The sequence below is a fragment of the Acanthopagrus latus genome, chromosome 14, assembly GCF_904848185.1.
Source record: "Acanthopagrus latus isolate v.2019 chromosome 14, fAcaLat1.1, whole genome shotgun sequence".
NCBI classification, from domain to species: domain Eukaryota; kingdom Metazoa; phylum Chordata; class Actinopteri; order Spariformes; family Sparidae; genus Acanthopagrus; species Acanthopagrus latus.
Window position 1 is genome coordinate 16,540,536 of NC_051052.1, and position 19,283 is coordinate 16,559,818.

At 42.4% G+C, this 19,283-nt stretch overlaps 2 protein-coding genes across 11 annotated transcripts in view; one reads left to right on the plus strand and one right to left on the minus strand.

Annotated features, from left to right (window-relative positions):
* The first annotated feature begins 4,704 nt into the window (after positions 1–4,704).
* On the plus strand, positions 4,705–12,372 carry cd36 (CD36 molecule (thrombospondin receptor)). The gene is made up of 12 exons (XM_037121231.1): positions 4,705–5,110; positions 5,524–5,684; positions 5,768–5,909; positions 7,872–8,027; positions 8,113–8,204; positions 8,408–8,457; positions 8,544–8,613; positions 8,867–9,054; positions 9,144–9,262; positions 9,351–9,424; positions 10,286–10,340; positions 10,455–12,372. The coding sequence occupies exons 1-12, from the start codon at positions 4,994–4,996 to the stop codon at positions 10,629–10,631; spliced, it is 1,401 nt and encodes a 466-aa protein (XP_036977126.1). The 5' UTR covers positions 4,705–4,993; the 3' UTR covers positions 10,632–12,372.
* Positions 12,043–19,283, minus strand: part of sema3c (sema domain, immunoglobulin domain (Ig), short basic domain, secreted, (semaphorin) 3C) — a 46,765-nt gene continuing 39,524 nt past the window's right edge. For all 10 annotated transcript variants that reach the window (XM_037121230.1, XM_037121229.1, XM_037121226.1 and 7 more), the window contains 5 exons: positions 18,767–18,808; positions 18,361–18,518; positions 17,444–17,511; positions 15,713–15,843; positions 12,043–14,035 (listed from right to left, as the gene is read on the minus strand). In XM_037121230.1, coding sequence (XP_036977125.1) covers positions 13,610–14,035; positions 15,713–15,843; positions 17,444–17,511; positions 18,361–18,518; positions 18,767–18,808 — 825 coding nt within the window. In that variant the 3' untranslated portion in view covers positions 12,043–13,609. The remainder of the gene's footprint in view (positions 14,036–15,712; positions 15,844–17,443; positions 17,512–18,360; positions 18,519–18,766; positions 18,809–19,283) is intronic.

Genomic DNA, 19,283 nt, shown 5'->3' on the forward strand with positions numbered 1-19,283 from the left:
CTGCTACTTACTTCACTCTGTACTGCCGAGATACTGGCAAATTTCTCCCAAGGGGGAATCAATAAAGGAACATATTAATCTTAACAGGATGTGTTTCCTGAATACAGGAAATGGATTTGTATTTCTATAGAGCATTTACTGTCTACAGGCCACTCAAAGCGCTTTACAACACATTCACCCGTTCACACACACACACACACACATTCATACACTGAACATCAGGAGCAATTTGGGGTTCAGTATCTATTGAAGTCGAGGATTTGAACCAGCGACCTTCTGATTACTAGATGACCCACTCTACCGCCTGTACAACAGCTCAAAAGGTGAAACATCTTCAAAAAGCTCAAACAGATCCAGTTGCCTACGACACAGCACTTAGATACAGTGCTTCACTCTTACATGCAATGATTGATTTTTATGCCATAGACCAAAGCCTGTTAATATCTTAAGCCTGTTGTAACCACAGAACTTATTTCAGAGCTATAACTGAGAATCAATTAAAAGAAAAACCTCATCGACTTTGAGACGAGGGAAACAAACGTGAAAAAACGCTGACTGGTTTCCAGGTTTCAGGTTTACAGACTACATCGCACGTACACTCATTTGATCTGAAGTTACTAGTAACTAAAGTTCTTGACTCAGTGGTGTGAGTGAATGGAAGTACTCATGTTAAGAGCATTTGTCAGCAAAATACTTACAAAAATAAATTGAGACAGCACTGCATAGTAGACGTTATTACCTCAAACATGGGACCTAAATCAAAATGTTTGTCAACATTTATTTCCATACTGTACTGTCTACATTAGTCTTAAACCGTCCCATCTGTAAGTAACAGACTGGTATTTCAAAAATCAGAAATATCTGACTGCTGCTGAAACAAAATATAGTGAGTATATTACATAACACATGCCTATATTAGACCACAAGTATGTTTATATCAATTATAATATTGTTATGGTGCTTTCAGTGTATGATCTTCAGTTGATTTTGTGAAGTTATTGTTGGCAAAAAAGTCACATATTAGTGTTTTTGCATTGCATTTACTGTTTGTGATGATTTAATAGCAAATATGACAATTTATTAATCTGATGCTTTTATTTTGAAAGTGGACGCCCAACCGGGAAACGCCTTGACAGTGGAATGCATTCCAAACCTTAACAAACCTCGACTTTACCACAATAAAAGCTCATGTCATTTAAACATTATAGGCTCTATCATGGGAGTTTTATTTATATATAGGATAAACAATAATTCTTTACATTGTGAGTGCCAGTAACAGGAGTCTGGAGTTGTTCCCATGGGAACCAAACCCTTAACTCCGGCTGTCCGCCCGTCCAACTGTACATGACCATTGTTTGTGGTTTAAATAATTTAGCCTCGGGCACAAAGTCAAGTGTGCAGAGTCCTCAGAGTCAGCAGTCGGTACAAAGTCTGACGGCCTTCCCTTCAAAATTTCCCACACAAATCCCCGTGTCGTAATCATCGCCGACTTTCCATGTCATTTTCATTTCAAATGGGCCTCTTTGGGAACACATGCAAATTTGTGGCGCTGACCTTTCCATTCTAATCCTATGCTGGCTGGAGGTTTCCCTCTCTCTCATCCAGGCCCCCTCCAGCTCTTTGAGATTAAAAGAGGCAGAGGGTGTATCCCGTAGGCAACGTAGATGATGTAATTTTGACTAACTGAGAAAATACCACAGACATAAAGTATAATCAAGGTAACAACTACTTAAGTCAGGCAGTGAGTATGCAAGAGGAAACTTTAATTTCTAGATGGTTACGTGATGCACAGTCAGTGTTGAGCTTCATATATTTATTCAGTCATTTAAATAAACACACCAGAATAATACAAAAGATGGCATACTGTCCAGTATGCACACTGTAGGTGTTCCGGATGAATTAGACAAAACTGGTTTGTTAAAAACACATTCACATGCTGACGAGGAAGAGCTCTTCCTCCAGTTGTATTTACTTTTCATACAAATACACGTAGGATTCACTAATCTGATGTTTTCAGTGTCAGGGAAAAACAGACATATCAAGAAGTATTTATTCAGAGTGACTGTATCGAAGTTATAAATGAATATAAAGAGAGAGTATTTTGACTTTCTGCTTCATTGCTGTTGATTTTTTTTTTTTCCACAAACGCAAACTGTATAGATTTTATAGAAGAAATTTGAACTCAGAATTTTAATACAGGAAATGAACATAATGAAAAAACTAAATTTTGGTGACATGAACTCAGAAAAGCTCCCATTCAAACTAAGAATCCAACACATGCTTTTATTTTGTTAAACTGGTAATATACTTTTAAAGGGAAGGGCTCTCAGAATCTTTTTATTGATAATAAAAATGAAATTCAGAAATAGTTATTATTCCATAACTGAGTAAACAAGCTGTTCTCTGAGGACCATCCCACTGCCGCCTAGAAAGGTGGCAGGGTCCGCCACATATAAACAAAGTAAAAGAGCACAAAACTGTGTCGTCCTTTAAGGTCAGTTTGTTTATTCTGTTTACTCAGTCATGGAAGCAAAGAGAGTTTGTTAAGGTATCAACAGCAAGTAAAAGAACATCTTTCTCCTCTGAAAACAATCCTCAGTGCTGTATCGCCCCCACGAGGAAAGAGGTAGGTCACACCTTTGTGGACTAAAAACAGAAAAAAGCATTTTTAAAACCCCAAACGACTGATATAAAATTCATTAAGTGTGTCTCGAATGAAGCTGACAAAGATCCTCCTCTTATAGGTGATGTGAGTCGCTAATACTCACCAGTTAAGTGGACTGCTGAAACTAAATAATGAGAAACTTTTCACCAATACTGTACATTTTAAAAGTCGACTTTATTTCACCTTGGCCCCGCGTGGCATGTCTGCCAGTGAGGAGGAGAGGAACTAGTGCACTGCCCAGAAAACCAATCAAGTTGTTCACGTATTGCCTTCAAGGTCAAGAGTAAAGTCGGCCAGGTGAGATTGTGCGGTCGCTTGTATGGCAAGAGAGAAGAGTTTGGTAGAGAGAGACTCACACAGACAGCGCTGAGCGGTGAGGGAATGATGGTGCTGCCCTCTAGTGGTGTAAATGTGTAACGTCACAGAGGTGTAGAGGTGTGTGGTGGATGTGGGACTACTGTATGCTCAGCCCTACAGAGCTGTGAGCCCTTAGAGTGCTGTCATTTTAAAGGGGCAGTCCACCATTTCACACAGGAAAAGCACGTAAAGCGGTTTCATAATATCCCCAACAACCTCTGGCGACATCATCATGATGTCATCGAGGTCATGACGAGGCTTATAAGCCGGTGTTGCAAACTAGAGGTGTGGGTTTTGATGGATACATGCATATCAAGGCGAGGGAGGATGTAAGGAAAGGTATTATTCTGCTGCACGTGGGATTTAAGAGCCTAATCAGCAGCAGTATAACCATGTGGCTGGATGGATGCAATCCTTTGGACTCTTCGCTGAGATTTTAAAGTCCCAAATCAGACTCGTAAAAACTCTCAGTGCACGTGTTGAAGGGAATTAATCAACATTATGGTTTTGCGTTATTTGTCTTTCTTGTACTCCAGACAAAAAAAAAAGCAGCATACTGAAGAATAACTGTCGCTTAAAGGAAAATTTCACCTAAAGATACAAATGCAGTCATTATCTACTCATCTTCATGCCGATCGGAAAGTCAGGTGAAGTTTTGTTGTCCACAAAACATTCCTGGAGCTTCACAGCCAAACAAAATGTTGCAACCATCTTTTAAACAGTTGAAGTAGATGGGGACTTGTTTCAAAATGTAAATAACAAGCAAAAAAAGAAACATGAAACGGCTTCTCACAGCTTGTCCGGCATCATCCAAGTGTCTCGAGAGCCCAGATTGATTTGGAAAGACAATATTTGCACCCGAGATGCACAGAGGGGTGCACACTAAAGCTTTTAGCCTAACAGCTGAAGTGAAAAAGGATGTGTCGAACATCTCAAATCAATTTCAGATCTTTTTTTACATTTTAAAACAAGTCCCCATTGACTTCAGCTGTTTAGGAGAATAATCTAATACCTTTTTGCTGTGAATCTCTCCATCTTTCCATCCACACTGGGAGCGAGAAGATAACATTTCCATTTGGCATTTTGGCGTGAGCTGTTCCTTTAAGTGACTTTTGTCTGGCAAAAAAAAAAGAAAAAAAAAAGAAAAATACAGCAGAACCCTCTTAAAAAACGCTGACAATCGACATGTGCATAACTTATGTTACACTGTTGCTTATTACGCAGTGTGACGAGGAAAAAGCATTTCTATCAGAGTCATGAATCAAGATAAGCAGGGCGAAATATCTTGGAGTGAGATAAGGGGGAATTCATTTTTTAACACCCTCCCTCTTGATATTACACAGTCAAACAGTCTCTGCACAATGTGGATATTGTTAATAATTCATACATCCCTCCTTTTCTCTGTTCGCTCGGAGCTTGGATGAGCAGAATTTGGGGAGGATACAAGAGATGAACAGATAATAAAACAAAGGGGGGTGAGGTGAGGTGAGGTGAGGTGGAGGAGAAGATGGCAACGACAGCAACTTTATATTCACGCTCTTCATCTCCTGTGCCTCCAACTCCTCTTTCAACCTTTCTCCTCAGCCTCGTTATCACCTGCCCTGATAGCGTTTACTGACACTTAAGTGCTTGATGTGTCTAAGCTGGAACTTTAACCTCTCCTGCTATTACATAAATCTATTTAAAGGTGGTCCCTAGACGCCTCCCAGAGGTGTCTGTACCTTTACCTGGCCTCAGATTGCTCTGTCAGCCCCCCTTCATGGTACGGCTTGCTTGTACCGCTGCTGCTGCTGCTGCCGCTGCCTCTGTTGCTGGGACGCAAACACCGACGAGCTGCACATACTAGCACACACACCAGATACACAGAGACAGAAGGAGAAACAGGCTGCCAGGGAAGGCAGGCAGGCAGGGAGACAGGCAGGCAGGCAGGGAGGCAGACAGACGGTCAGGCGGAGGGAAACGCACACCACCATGGGCTGCTTTAATAGAGGGCTGATAGCCGGAGCCGTGATTGGGGCACTGCTAGCCGTTCTGGGAGGCATCCTCATCCCGGTGGGGAACAGCATCATTGAGGGGACGGTGAAGAAGGTACGGACTGCTCAGTTTCACCTTTTGTTTCTGAGCGCAAGGGAGTGACGGAAGGTGTGAGCGTGCTGTGTGTGTGTGTGTGTCTGTGTGTGTGTGTGTGTGTGGTGCAGGAGATCAAGGTGAATGAGGAGAAATGAGAGGCGTGCATTTATTTCTTTTTAAAAAAGCAGCTTCAACTGGTAAACAAGAAGCTGTGCAGGAAAAAAAGAAAAAAAGTGTGCCTTATTTTCATCTGTGACAGGATCAGCAGCTGGGATTTTTAGAGGACATTTTTTAAAAACGTTTGAAACGTTTTTTTTTTTTGTTTTTTTTCCATCAGTGCATCCATTTCATGTAACCAGCGGGGTGGATGGCCTGCTGACAGTCTTGAGGCTTGTTTAAAAATAGACTGTCTGTGTGTCTGTGGGGTTTAGGAAGCCGTCATCGAGGAAGGAACGACAGCTTATGACAACTGGGTGGCCACGGGGGCATTGGTATACAGGCAGTTCTGGTTCTTCGACGTGACCAACCCAGTGGAGATTGTGGAGAAAGGCTCAACTCCAGTGGTTGTGCAAAGAGGACCTTACACATATAAGTAAGTTTATTGGTTCCCCCCTTTTTTTTTATCATTGTGATGATGATTTTAAGAATCTAAACTAATTCCCTCTCCATCTTCAGGACAAGATATCTTCCCAAAGAGAACGTCACATTCAGTAACCTCACCGTCACCTTCCTGCTGCCCCAGGGCGCCATCTTTGAGCCCTCCATGTCCGTGGGACCAGAGGAGGACACCGTCACCGTCCTCAACCTGGTTGTGGCTGTAAGTGAGTGTCAACCCACCGAGCGGTGATTCGTGGCTCGACTCGGCCTCGCTGTTAATAGTTAACCGCACCTCTGTACCACAGACGAGGCGATCAATGCCAGTTCAAGCTGTGCCAGTCTGTGCCAGGTGTCGTCGGTTTGCAACAATTCACTTTAGTGGCAGTTCCCAGCTTTTTTTTGGCTTGTGACCCTCGGTGACATGCTGTTTGTGAGCTGTGAGTTTAACCACAGGCTGATTTTCACTTCCCAGGGTGTCTATTTGAGCATTTAAGCAGAACTAGTCGATGAATCGCCTTCAGCTTCTTAGATTTGTCTTGTGACGCCCCACTGGAATTTGAATTTCAAAGGAAATTTTGGAAAACAGAGAAAATACTGTGTATATAATTACTTGAAGAGGAAAGAACTACTTTTCCCTCTGGACACGTTTCCTCATCCCACTCACACTTTACTCGCAGCATGTCTGAGGGTGAAATTGTGGTAAGCAGTCCGATCAGCAAGCACCACCATTAGGAAGCGTTTAGCATTTAGCAGGGAAGCTTCCTGTAACGCACTGAGCAATTAATTATAATAGGCTAAGCTAATGCAGCCGGCTAATTTCTGTGCTTTACCTCATGAATCACATTTTTCATGAATAGGCAGCTAGCTGGAAGTTAACAACAACAATAGCTAATGCACTGCGCTAATTTTTGTGTTTAGCACATTTTTCGTTAATGGGCAGCCAGCACTGGCTCTTGTGCTGGAAGATAGCTACAACAGCTAGTGAGGGCTAATTTCTGCATTCAACCTTTTTCATGACTATGTAGCTAGCATGTTCAGTTGGCAAATTGCACCAGAAATTAGCTACAGTAGCCAAAGAAGCTGGCTAATTTTTGTGTTTACTGTGATGAATCTCAGCTAATTTCCTGAAAAGACATCTAGCTTATTTATCTGGAAAGTTTACTGTATAGTACTGTGCAGTTAACTACAATAGCTAATGTAGCGGGCTAATTTCTGTGTTTACTTTGACGTATCTTTGCATATTTTTCATGAATAGGTAGCTAGCCAGAAGTGAACAACCATAGCTAATGCACCAGGCTAATTTTTGCGTATAGCACATTTTTAGTTAATGGGCAGCTAGCATGTTTAACTGGCAACTTGTCCTGGAGGATAGCTACAATAGCTAATGTGGGCCAATTTCTGTGTTTACCTTGATGAATCATAGCACGTTTTTCATAGAAAGCCTAGGCAGGTAGCATGTTTTGCTGGCAAGTTGCCCCAGAAGATAGCTACAATAGCTAATGTAGCAAGATAATTTCCATGTTGCACATTTTAAATGAATAGGCAGCTACCTGGAAGTAAGAACTAATGCAGCAGACACATTTATGTGTTTAAGTCGACGACTCTAACAATGTTTTTCAGGAAAAGCTATCTAATTTGGTCAGCTAAATTTTACATGAATAAGCAGGTAGGTTAGCGGGCAAGACGCCCTGTAAGTTAGCTAGAATAGCTAACGGAACTGGCTAATTTTGGCTAACTTGGTTAAGTTTAGACACAGAGACAAGGGTTTGAAATGATTTATATTTAAACAACAAAAAAAAGAAGTTTATCAAAAATCTTTCCGATGCTGATGTTGCTCGTCTCAGATCATTTTTTCCAGCGTCTGTGTTTTCTTAATCTTCACCGTGAAGGTGGCAACCGCCGGAGTATAGAAATGATTGACAGTTGGGACGTCATAATTTCATAATGGCAGTCTTTATCTTCTGTTAATGATTATATTAAGATGAATGTAAGCAAGTCTGTTTGTAAGTAATCATGCAGTATAACAGTCATCACAGATGTCAGCTGTGTGCTCAGCAGTTGTGAATGTTTGCGATGTGTATCGTTATGGGACAACACTGTTGCCTCACTGATCGCTGATGAAGACATTTTTTAATTTTTTGATTCGCTGAGATGTCTCATTTTGTTTTTGTTTTCTCTCCAGGGAACTTATTCACTCGTGCCGTCATTCATGCACGGCTTGGTGGAGAGATTGATACAGAGCACCAACTCCTCGTTGTTTCAACGCCGTTCAGTCAAAGAGCTGCTGTGGGGTTACTATGACCCTATACTGAAAAACACCACGGGCCTATTTTCACCTGTGAGTAAGCAGTTACTATGAAAAACACACTTAGAAATATATATCAGTAAATATATATCGTTTTATTAAAATCTATTTCTCCTAGTACAACGGCACCTATGACGGCCCCTACACTGTCTTCACTGGGAAGGACGACATCGCTAAAGTGGGAAAGATCTTAAGTTGGCGCGGAGAGGAGTGAGTCTGATTTTTGATTGAAGCGAACAACATATAGAAGTCTTTAGGTCCTACAGATTTAGGCATGTGAGAATGCTGCTTTTTTCTTTTGGTTGTGATATTTTTGGCAGGCAGATAAAATCAGGTTAATCCGGCTGAACAGATCCGACAAGTGAGAATCTGTAATATTTCACGTCTTGACAAACTGTGTTTTTGTCCAACAGGACTTTATCGTTCTGGGATGACAAGTACTGCAACATGATCAACGGAACAGGTGAGGCTCAGGCGGCGCTGTGTTTCTGTCGGCACAACTTAATCTTTTATGAACCCCTTCTTATAATCCTCTCACCTCTTTTACAGATGCGTCCTCGTTCGCTCCCTTCTTGGATAAGAAGAAGCCTCTCTATTTCTTCTCATCAGACATCTGCAGGTGAGGAAACGTGTCATATCGTGGGAGCAACTCCGTCTGATCTTGGCTGTGCTTTGATGACACATTAAGTGTCGGTGATAGAGGTTTAACATCTCTTAATCTTGTGAACTTGACCCGTGGACTGTCTTCTCAGTAGCCACTAGAGGTCAGAGCGTTCCAGTGCCAAAGAGCCAGAGATTACTGGAGACACGTAGGGAAGTTGCTGGGAGATTTTTTTTTTTAAACTAACCTCTGTGTTTTTTTTTGCCTTCAGGTCTGTGTCAGCCAGTTATGAGGAGAGCCTGGATCTGAAAGGGATCAAGGTGTACCGCTACACCCTGCAGCCAAACACCCTGGCCGCCCCCAACGTCAACCCAGACAACCGCTGTTACTGCAGGGATACGAAGGTCACCAAGAACTGCACCATGGCCGGGGTACTGGACATCAGCTCCTGTCAAGAAAGTCAGTTTGCATTTGTAATCCAGAACGAGCAGGAAGTTGAAGCAGCCCCGGGACTGTCCTCTGATGTCTGGTTGTCTTTTTCTGCACAGATAAACCGATCTACATCTCCCTGCCCCACTTTCTCTTCGGCAGTCCGTCCCTGCGAGAGTCCGTGCTGGGCCTCTCTCCTGACCCAGAGCAACACGACACCTTCATGGACGTGGAACCTGTAAGTGCATCTAAAAATGGCTTTTTCATTCTGGACTTTTACAGATGGCTACTCTGATGCTCATTTCTTGTGGTATTTTTGCCACCAGATCACGGGGTTCACCTTGAGATTTGCCAAGAGAATTCAAGTGAATATGATGTACGGACCGTCGAAGGTCATCACGTAAGTTGTGCTGCACTTTTTTTAAGGGGACGTTTTTAGGTACATGTGTCTGTTTGCTTTTCATTACGGGAGCGAGATGAGAGGATTAGGACCGCTGTCGTATTTTGCAAATGTAAAATGTGCAGACTGAGAACAGGATGCCGTTCAACACATCGAAATCGCGCAAGCTGACGTGTGATATCTTGTTGCTTCAGTTTGTAAATGTTTTTCTTTCTAATTTTAAAAAGAGTGATATGCTAACAGGTAAACTAAGCTGTGGTGTCATTTTTAAGAATTATTTGTGCAACGGTACATGATACAAATTAATCTTTTTGCTGGTACGATAACTAAGAAACTAAGAGGCTAATTGCTTCTCAAGTACGATACAATGACAAAATTGGAAATTGCACATCTTTGTATTTTTAAGGAAGTATATTACCTGTAGTTCATGCACACCTTCTTCTTCCTCATCTGCATTTTGTGCTTCTTCTTCTTGGCCTTTGTCTTCCTCTTCTTCGTCTTGTTATTGTTCTTCTTTTTCTTGTACTAGTTCTTCGTTTTTGTCTTGTTCTTCGTCTTCTTTGTCTTCTTCTTTGTAAAAAATAATACCATTAGGATATTACTCACTAATCGGACCAGGTTTCTTCCCCTTGGATAAACCCAGGGCAGCTGTTACTAGTGCATGTGCTAAGCTAAGCTATGCTAAGCTAAGTTAAGCCTAGCAGAAACACCACCTGTTCCTTCAAATCGATCCTTCAAACATGTACGTGTTATAGATCTTCTCATCTGATGAGCGAATGTACGGATAATAAAAGTCTTTTAAGATAATGTTGCATGTTTGCAACATTGCAGTACTAAACGTAATGAACTCTCTTGCTGCAGGGTGCTGAAGAACGTCAAGGATTACACCATATTCCCTATTGTCTGGCTGAATGAGGTAAGATAAGAAAACAAAACAAAATGGATCCCTGTAGCTGTAGACCGTATAGTCTGCTAACTTTCAGCTGCGTGATGATGACGACTCTTTCTCCGTCTCCTTCTTTGTAACCAGACGGCTGCGTTGGACGATGAAACGGCGGACATGTTTAAGCAGGAGCTCATCTCCCGCATGGAGATGTTGGAGATGCTACAGCTGTTGCTGCTGGGCATCGGCGTGTCTATGTTCCTCCTGTGTTTCACCATTTACTGTGTGGTGAGGAGCAGACGCAGCTCCGGAAAGATCGCATGAATGAAAGCATAGCACAGTGCGTTAAAGCTGCTAAAGGACATCAAGCCTTTTGATATAGACTTGCACTTTTTTGAAATTTCAGTGTTATTTATAATGTCGTACCTCCATTGGTGAAAAAGGGGGGATACTGTGATTTTTTGCAAGAAGCTCAAGAGCTGAATTCCTTTGCCAAGTATTTGTTTTGATTGCAAACACTGTAACAAATAACACAATCAGGGATTTCTCGCGTGACAGCAGATGGAACCGTCAGGTTATCAATCCACACAGAGGAGAAATGAGTTTGCTTGATATCCTGCGGAAATATGAAATGTACGCGAATCCAATCTCATGAAAATGTTCATGTCTTTTGCTCAACTAGTGTCTATAAAATTAATAAAAGCTGGAAAAGATTTTGTTTTTGTCGGGTGTCCAGAACCGATCTACGGCAGAGACGTTCCTGCTGCTGGGACAAACATTTGCATTGTGCGCGCTGAAGAGAAACTGATTTGGTTTCCTCTTTACCTTGAGTGGACCATAAATCAAAAGCAGTTTTTAAAACGGACCGGGGGATGATTATACTGTGGTTATGAATGGCACTTGGGTTTGTTTTGTGAGAAAGCAGTGTTGCTGCCCACCGGGAAGCCCCTCTTCGATTTTATGGGTTTTAAATGACCCTCGATCTTCAGCCTCCTGGGTGTGTTTGATTTTACTGTTCGGTCTGAATCTGACATGTCACACGTATACGAGGATGTTTCTCCGGGATTAAAACAGCCAGGGATTTACACCCCGTCCTTACGGCCTTGTGGTATCTCAGGTGCTGTACACTGAGATTTAGGACTAATCAATCTGGTTTGAAAAGCTGGAGCTTTCCTGTAATATCCAACCTGTGGATCATCCACATGACAAATATCTCACTCTATGTTCTAAAACTTTAGCCATTAGCATGCTACCTTAAGGTTTAGCTAATTACATAAAAAACAAAATTACATGGTTAGCTGTAGCTAAAAACTACTTGGTTAGGTTCAGATAATTAAACAGCTCTCTTAAGATTAGGAAAAGATCAGGCTTTGTACTTGTGTAGATTTTTTTCTGTTAATTACATGAAATGTGTTGTTTTGGACTGTTTCCATGTCACTCTCTGGTCTTTCTACCAAGCTAAGCTAACCAGCTGTTGGCTACCGCTTCATATTTACCCCACAGACGTGAGAGTAATATTGATCTTCTCATTTAACTCTCAGCAAATAAGCTTATTTTCCCAAACAGTGTGGCTGTTCCTTCAAACAGCAGCATGGTATTAACACACCGTGAAATCTATGAAACAGAAAAAGGGGGGATGATGTATTGGTTAATAAAAGAAAGTGAAAGTCCACATTTTGAGAAATTAAACTAATAAAAATGTCTGACAACAAAATGCATGGTCCTTCTGTAAAACTGGGATTCATCGGGACAGATTTATTCAGGCTATCATGACATTAATAAATAGAAATACACGTTTCATAACACTGAAATTACACTGGGTTGAAGCTGACATGATGCTGGTCACACAGTTTTATTAAACGTGTAGCAGAGATCTGTATGAGGGAAGGTACCGCTCGGAAAAGTCTTTTTTTTTTTTTCCTCAAAAAAATGAAAATAATACTGTATGTCTCTGCAATTTGCAGATACAGTCATACTTGGTGAAATATGTTATGATATGAAATTATGTACACGATGGGAAAAAAAAACACATTGCCACGACGATCGGCACAACTTTAAATTAACGGGATGGAACGAAACAACGAAAAGAAAAAATACTCTGTACACAAGCAACAAATAATCTCTATCTACATTAACTACGCTTCTGAAAAAAAAAAAGTCTATTCACATGTAACAAATGATCTCACAGACTATCTCCGCTGATAATTACTGAATTATAACAGCCTACTTTGCTGTAGACGATATGAAAAATGTCGATCCAGAGAAGGATATTGTCACGTCTATGATGTAAACTCCAAGTTTAAACACTACTTAAAAATATGCGTACTGTATCCGCTAGTTCGGTTTTGCCCCGAATCTACTCCAGGCAAGGATTAAAAAGACCTCTACGTTACTCACAAACTGTCTATTAACATGCTTCTGTGCTGGAAACGAGAAGGACGATACAATATGCAGCTGAGTTACAGTGAGGCCACGTTCTCTTACATGTAAAAATCAGAGTAATACGAATAAATATAACAGGAGAGAGATCATATAAGACCGAAGACTTTTCATGTTTCCACTCAGTATTGTACTGTTTCCTGTTCGGGTAACATCGTCACTGTTCTTAGATGTAATACAGCTTAACTTGTAATGTAACTCTTTTTATGGGGGCCGATCGCCATCTGCGCTTTGTATGAAAAGAGCTTTTGTAGACGAGCTTTCTTTCTTTTTTTTTTGACCTTTTTGTTGCCCAAGATGTCCTTTTGCTGATTCTGTTAGTTTAAAGTGAGTACGGAAATGTGAGAAGACTCTAATAAAACGCTAGGATAATACTTCCAGAGGGCACCCAATGTCAAACATGCATCTGTCTCCCTTTGTGTTCCTTTTTCAATCTCCTCCTTTTCACCATCATGATTTCAAATTACCTTTTTTTTTTCTTCTATTTGTGAGTTAATATCCTGGCCGGTCCATTTCCCCCTTCCCCCTCTAACACCTTCAGTACAATAACGTCTCATCTCACGGTATGTTTTTCAACTGAGACCACAGTTTATTAGTGGCGTAGCGGGGGCCACTTCAGTTTGTGACGAACGAACTCGTGGGTGCCTGTGAGTGTGCGTTAGTGTATGTCACAGCCATCTGGTCGCAGTGCCTCATGCAAGAAAATACAGATACGGCTGAACTCTCCCCGCACCCACCTCCTCGTTTTTTGTTTTTTTTTTTTCTTTACTGTGCGTCCGCAGCGCAGCTCTGCAGTTTGAGATGAAAATGAGGAATAGAATCGGAGGAAGGCGTGCGTCAGTCTCTGCAGCAGCAGCCAAGTGTCACACCTCTGGGAGGTGATTGCGGCGGTTGCGGCTCTTCCTCCGGTCCAGCAGGGGTTTCAGTTTGGCCAGGTCCCCCCTGAGCGGCCCGGGCGGCGGAGGCTGTTGCTTCTGCTGCCTCTGCTGCAGGTTCTGGAGCTCCTTCCTCTCTTTGCAGTACTGCTGCACGGCCAGGCTCTCCGCCGGGCTGAACGCCGCCAACAGGACCTTGGGGTGCAATGAGCTGGCCCACGCCCACGGAGACTGCTGTTTGTCCGTCAGCACGCTCACCATGGCCTCGCTCAGCACTCGCAGGCGGATCTTGGCGACGGTGCGCTTGAAGCCGTTCTCGGTGGTCAGGCAGTAGTAGAGGCCCTGGTCGGACAGCTGGACGGTGCGGATGAGGAGGCCGTGCTCGGTGGAGAGGACGCGGTCGCTCAGCTTCACCTGTAGGTTGGAACAGTCACAGTAGATATTCAGACAGGTGACGAATCGAAGGAATACTTTAATGAAAATGATGTGCATCATGTCGTCAGAATTGCAATAACCAGATTTAAACCCATTTTTAACAGCTACAAATGAGGGAATATCTAGTCGAATGGTGCTCATCACTTCCTTGTAATTACTAATCGGTTTATGGCTACCATTATGTGGTCTTGAGTTGGGCACCATCTTGGTTTTAAGAAGCCAGAAACGACCATATTTGGATGAGAAACCCTGCTCTATCATCTATTTTAGTCTAAATGGGACTTTAATGCACAAACTGATCATCAAGCTGTGTTGAAGAAGACTTGAAACTCACGATTGAGACCATAAACTCTTAGAGAAACTGTTACTGAGGTTACAAATCGAGTAGGAATAGGGACATTTTCTCATAAGCTTACATACAATTTGACTTCTTCTTGAAACCAGTGGCGTCGCCTCTAAATGCAGGTTGGCTGTGAATGTAAGGAAATTGCTGGACTATTTTACGTACCTCCTTGTTCCACTTATTGCTGAACTGTAACTGTATTCCTGGTTGATCCCATTCGCTGGAGCCGATCCAAGCTAACGTTGGGCGAGTGGCGGGGTACGCCAGTCTCAGGCTCAAATCAGAATCAGAATACCAAATCCGGTCTTTGATGTCGGACCCGAACCATTCACAAAAAGTGTTGGTGTTTGACCTTCTAAGAATGCAACTAAACAATCAACTTTCTTCTCCAGAATTACTTAAAGTTACGTAGTGCTTCTTCGATTTTATTTAGTCTGATTCACTTTCAACTGGTTTTGTTTCATTTTTGTTTCTGAATGTCATTCTAAGGTTTTTCATTGCCTGTGTACATGACTTTGTTCGGCCTCTGTGTTTGAAAGTTGGTATAATGTAAATAAAACTGCTCACCTGAAAACATCATATGCTTAATTTCTTAGAAATCTTTGCGGCTGAAAATTTGCAGTCGGAACATTTGAAATACTGACGTCAGTACTTGAAAACAACCACGAGACTTAACTGATGCTGACTGTTTATTCCTTTTTCTGCTATAAAAATCAGCCAGACTTTAAGCTTTGAAAAGACTCCAATGATTACACACCGTAAAGCTAAAGTGATTTATTTTCTATCCCCATGAGGAAAAAAGCAATAAAATGGCCATTACTCTGAAGCGTACCCGAAAAGGGCCGGAGCCAAATCCATAAAAGATGTGTCTTTATCAAGCTCGCTCTCTCTCTCTCTATTGCCAGGCTTTTATTTAATCTTTCAAAGGGTTCAAATATTTGTCAAATGTTTCCCTGCTGACAATCGGGGTCATTAGATGAAGATCTATATCATGTTTGATCGGTATCGCTGCTCGTCAGAGTGCTCCGCTGCCAATAAATGTGGACTGTGTCATTTTGCGGGCGATGCAAGTCCTCATCAGACGTGTGAGCTCATTTGATGGTGTGATGCGTTTAGCGTCGGATGTGATGTTTAACGATGTGACCAAAACGCGAGAGCGGATCCCTATAAATCAGAAAAAAAAGGACATTTGGGTCTTTTTATATCTCTAAGGGTTCGCCCTTGTGTCCTTGGACCCACCTCCGCTTGTTGCATACAAGCAAGGGCGGGCTGTGAAGTCGACCTTTGACCCCCCATCTTAATGTCAGACTGACCTCTTTCCGCCTGTCATTGTCCCTCTGAATGAGCCAGCGAATAGAGGCCTGGGGAGACTTGGGAAAACACTCCAGGAAGGTGGTGTTGTTTTTCACGCCGTACTGCGTCATCTCCACCGCGTTTCTGTAAGCTGCCACACACATGGACACACACACACAGAGGCAAAGTCAATGGAGTCACGTCAGACGTCACTCGCTGACAGACTCAAACCCCACAGATGGACCCAAATCTGTCTCGAGTCCCAGCAGCGAGACAGAAATGTTGACACAGAGATTAGTCCGACACCTGCATCCCAAACCAAACTCCACCAAGATTTCTTCGCTTCCTACAGACTAACAAAACAACCCTCAAAACGCGCAGGACCGACTCGTCTCATCCACCGCGTCGCCTTTGTCGCAGCTAAATGGTTCATCACTCAGCTGGATGTATGACAGGGCTCCCACTAATTAGTGGTAATGGCCAGATGCTCGGTTCCCAGAGCTCGAGTTAATTTAGAGACGTAAACTGTTCATGGAAATGGGAGTCTCCGGGGAGCAAATCCTCTCCCCCTCATTAAACCGCACCCCGCCAGTCGGCTGTGTGAATTTTGGTGAAGGATGCTGTGCTTCACCTGGACTCACAATCCAGCTCAGACACCCCTGGACAGGCAGCAGTTGCAGCTACAGCTCTGGTGTAAACATCTGTAATTGACTGTGAGTCAAAATTATTTTGCAATGACAGTTAACTTGTCAGTGTGGACAGTTGGGGGCAGTGGAACCTCAAGATATAATATGTAACATTTCAGCGTTAACTTACATTTTCCAAAAATGTTCCTTATTTTGTTCAAACGATGATGCCTTCCAGTTTTATATTACTTGTAGCTGTACTTTTTAGCTTTTATTTTAACGTTAGCATTTGTTCAGAGATGTGTTTTCTGTCCAACTGAAGATTATAAGATAACTATTTACTTCAGTTTTAGCCCGGTTGGATTTTTGGACTCATTAGCCGTTAGCTGCTTTTTCGTCGCCAGCTATATGCTAATTCTGTCTGCATATTAACACCTTATATATTTGTTAGGGCTAGCACGTTAGCGACTGGTAGCCCATTTACACATGTAGCAACATTAGCATTCATTTGGAACTGTGTTTCCGTCCACCTGACACTTGTAAGTTGAATATTTACTTTGTTTTTTGGCTATTTAGCTGTTTAGCTGTTAGTTTTGTCGGCTATCTGGTGCGTGGTAAAAACAAGTTAAAAACACAAGATTGTAATATTATCACCGTATACATTTTGTTAGGGCTAGCACGTTAGCAACTAGTAGCCAATTTACACATCCTGTTGACACGTAGCAACATTAGTGTTCATATGGAGCTGTGTTTCTCTACGTCTGATGAATGTAAGGTCAATATATACTTGCTTTTAGCTCTGTTTTGCTTTAGAACTTAATAGCGGTTAGCTTCTTTCCCTCGCTAGCTATTTGCTAATTTAGTCTGCTGTCTGGTGCTGAGCAGATGGGATATAGCTTTGTTCTTTTTTTTTTAGTCAGAGCTCTTTTTGGCTGAAAAACAACTGGTAAGGTTAATGACTGTGTAATCTGTGAGCTGTAAAGGAGGGAGCTGCGAGGGAAAATGCACATGTGGGTGAAAATCCTCTGTGTTCTTGTCCCGAGGAGTGATACCTTTCACACTTCACACATTCATTTGCTTGTTTGTTGCTATAAAAAAAAAATCGATTAGTGCAGCTTTAATTACCTTTCAGGTTAAATCCTCTGCATTGAGTGAGCGGATTTCCATGCATAATGTCCTGCCTTCGGCTTCTCCTAAAAAAAAGAAGAAAGAAAAAAAGACGAAAATAGCATTGAGCATAAATACACAAAAAAGCTAAATACAGAATCTTCCCCCTCCCATGTTCACCTCACATTAAGAGCGTGGAGGGGAGCAGCCAGCATGCCAAAACAATAAGAGGAAAATCTGACTGTTATTCCACTCAGCGGTGCACACTCATATAACAGCTTGAGGAGGAGGGCGCGTAAACAACAGACACATTTCAGACACATTTTCCGCGCCGCGCTTTTGTTCCGCGACCAAACTAAACTTGACCTGCGACTGACTGGAATGCCGAGAGACGGGCAGCTGGCCGCTCAAAGAGACCGGAGAGAGGTATCGGCTCGGAGGACGAGGTGTCACTCGGACCTCTTTGTCTGTGTTATGTCTAGACGGAGGGAGGGGAAACAACAAAAGCGGAATCAGTGACAGGGTCTGGACTGAAGTGTGTGCTGAAGGAATCCAGTGCTGTGATCTTTTAGCCCTCAGATGTCGAGAGCAGCTCTTTTTCTGTTCTTGTTGAACACAGGCGTGGTGCACTGATTGATTTCATATTTGTTGTATTACTGCCGAAAAAAAAACCCTTATTCGGCCCCAGAAATTTTGCAAGAACCAGGCAGACGGAAATTCTGTATACTGCACTATGCTGAAGTTTATCATAACACTGGTGAAAGTGTTGAATAGCTGCCTCTTTAAATCGCCTCCTGTCACCACTTAATAACACTGAAAGAAAGCTCCTTTTTCAACACAGCCAAGAGAGGAATCCTTGGTGGACACTAAACACTCCCTCGAATGGCATTCAAAGATATCAGAATACTCCCACAAAACTGTAAACCTTTGTGTACCTTTTGCCGCTGGGGTAGAAGCGCGAGCAGCTGAGTCCGTCCCAGGCGCAGTAGGGGTCCCTGGCGAGGCAGCAGTCGGCGCAGGCCGAGCCGTAAGCGTGACAACGGTGCAGCGAGACCTGCGAGACCCCGAACTCGGAGCTGACGTACAGCTGTTGCTGCAAAGTAAACAGTTCAAATGTCAGTCCGCCCTGTTTGTCTTAATAAGTGGCCGGCTGACAGGAAAATGAGGCAGAGCGCCGAAACCATTACGGCTTATTATTTCCTCGCCTTTGGAAGGTTTGTTACACTCAAGAGATTTCTGTTTTCGGGCATTACAGAGTAGCCACAGACGATTAATAACATACTAAAACAATAAAAACTGCAGTTAACGTGTGAGGAAGGCAAAAGGTGGAGGGACACTTACTTTTTTGGAGGATATTCTCAAGTTTGTAACAGGAGCTTGATTCTGAAAAGAGCACATGCAGGAATCAGCTTTTAGCCACTGCAGAACATTTTTAATCAGAATTTTAAAGTAATACTTTGGAACATTTAGGTGAAAATAAAACCTATTTGAGACTTAAATGATCAGACCACTGCCACTCTTGTGTCCATAAAGTAAATATGAATCTATTGCCAGCAGCCAGTTAGCTTAGCTTGGCACAAAGATTGGAAACCCGGGGACATGGCTAGACTGGCTGTGTCCAAAAGTAACAAAATCCACCTTCCAGCATTTCAAATCCCACCAGTGACATATAATTATTTCTTACTTGTATATTCTGACCAAAAATAAAAGTGCAAAAACAACACATTTTTGTTTTTGTGGGGGGGCTAAGTAAGCGAGGCTGCTTGTGGTAGCTTCATATTTACAGTACAGGAATCAGACTTTCCTTAAATCTTCGATTGAAAAAATAATTTTCTGTTGAAGAAATGTTTCTTTAAAG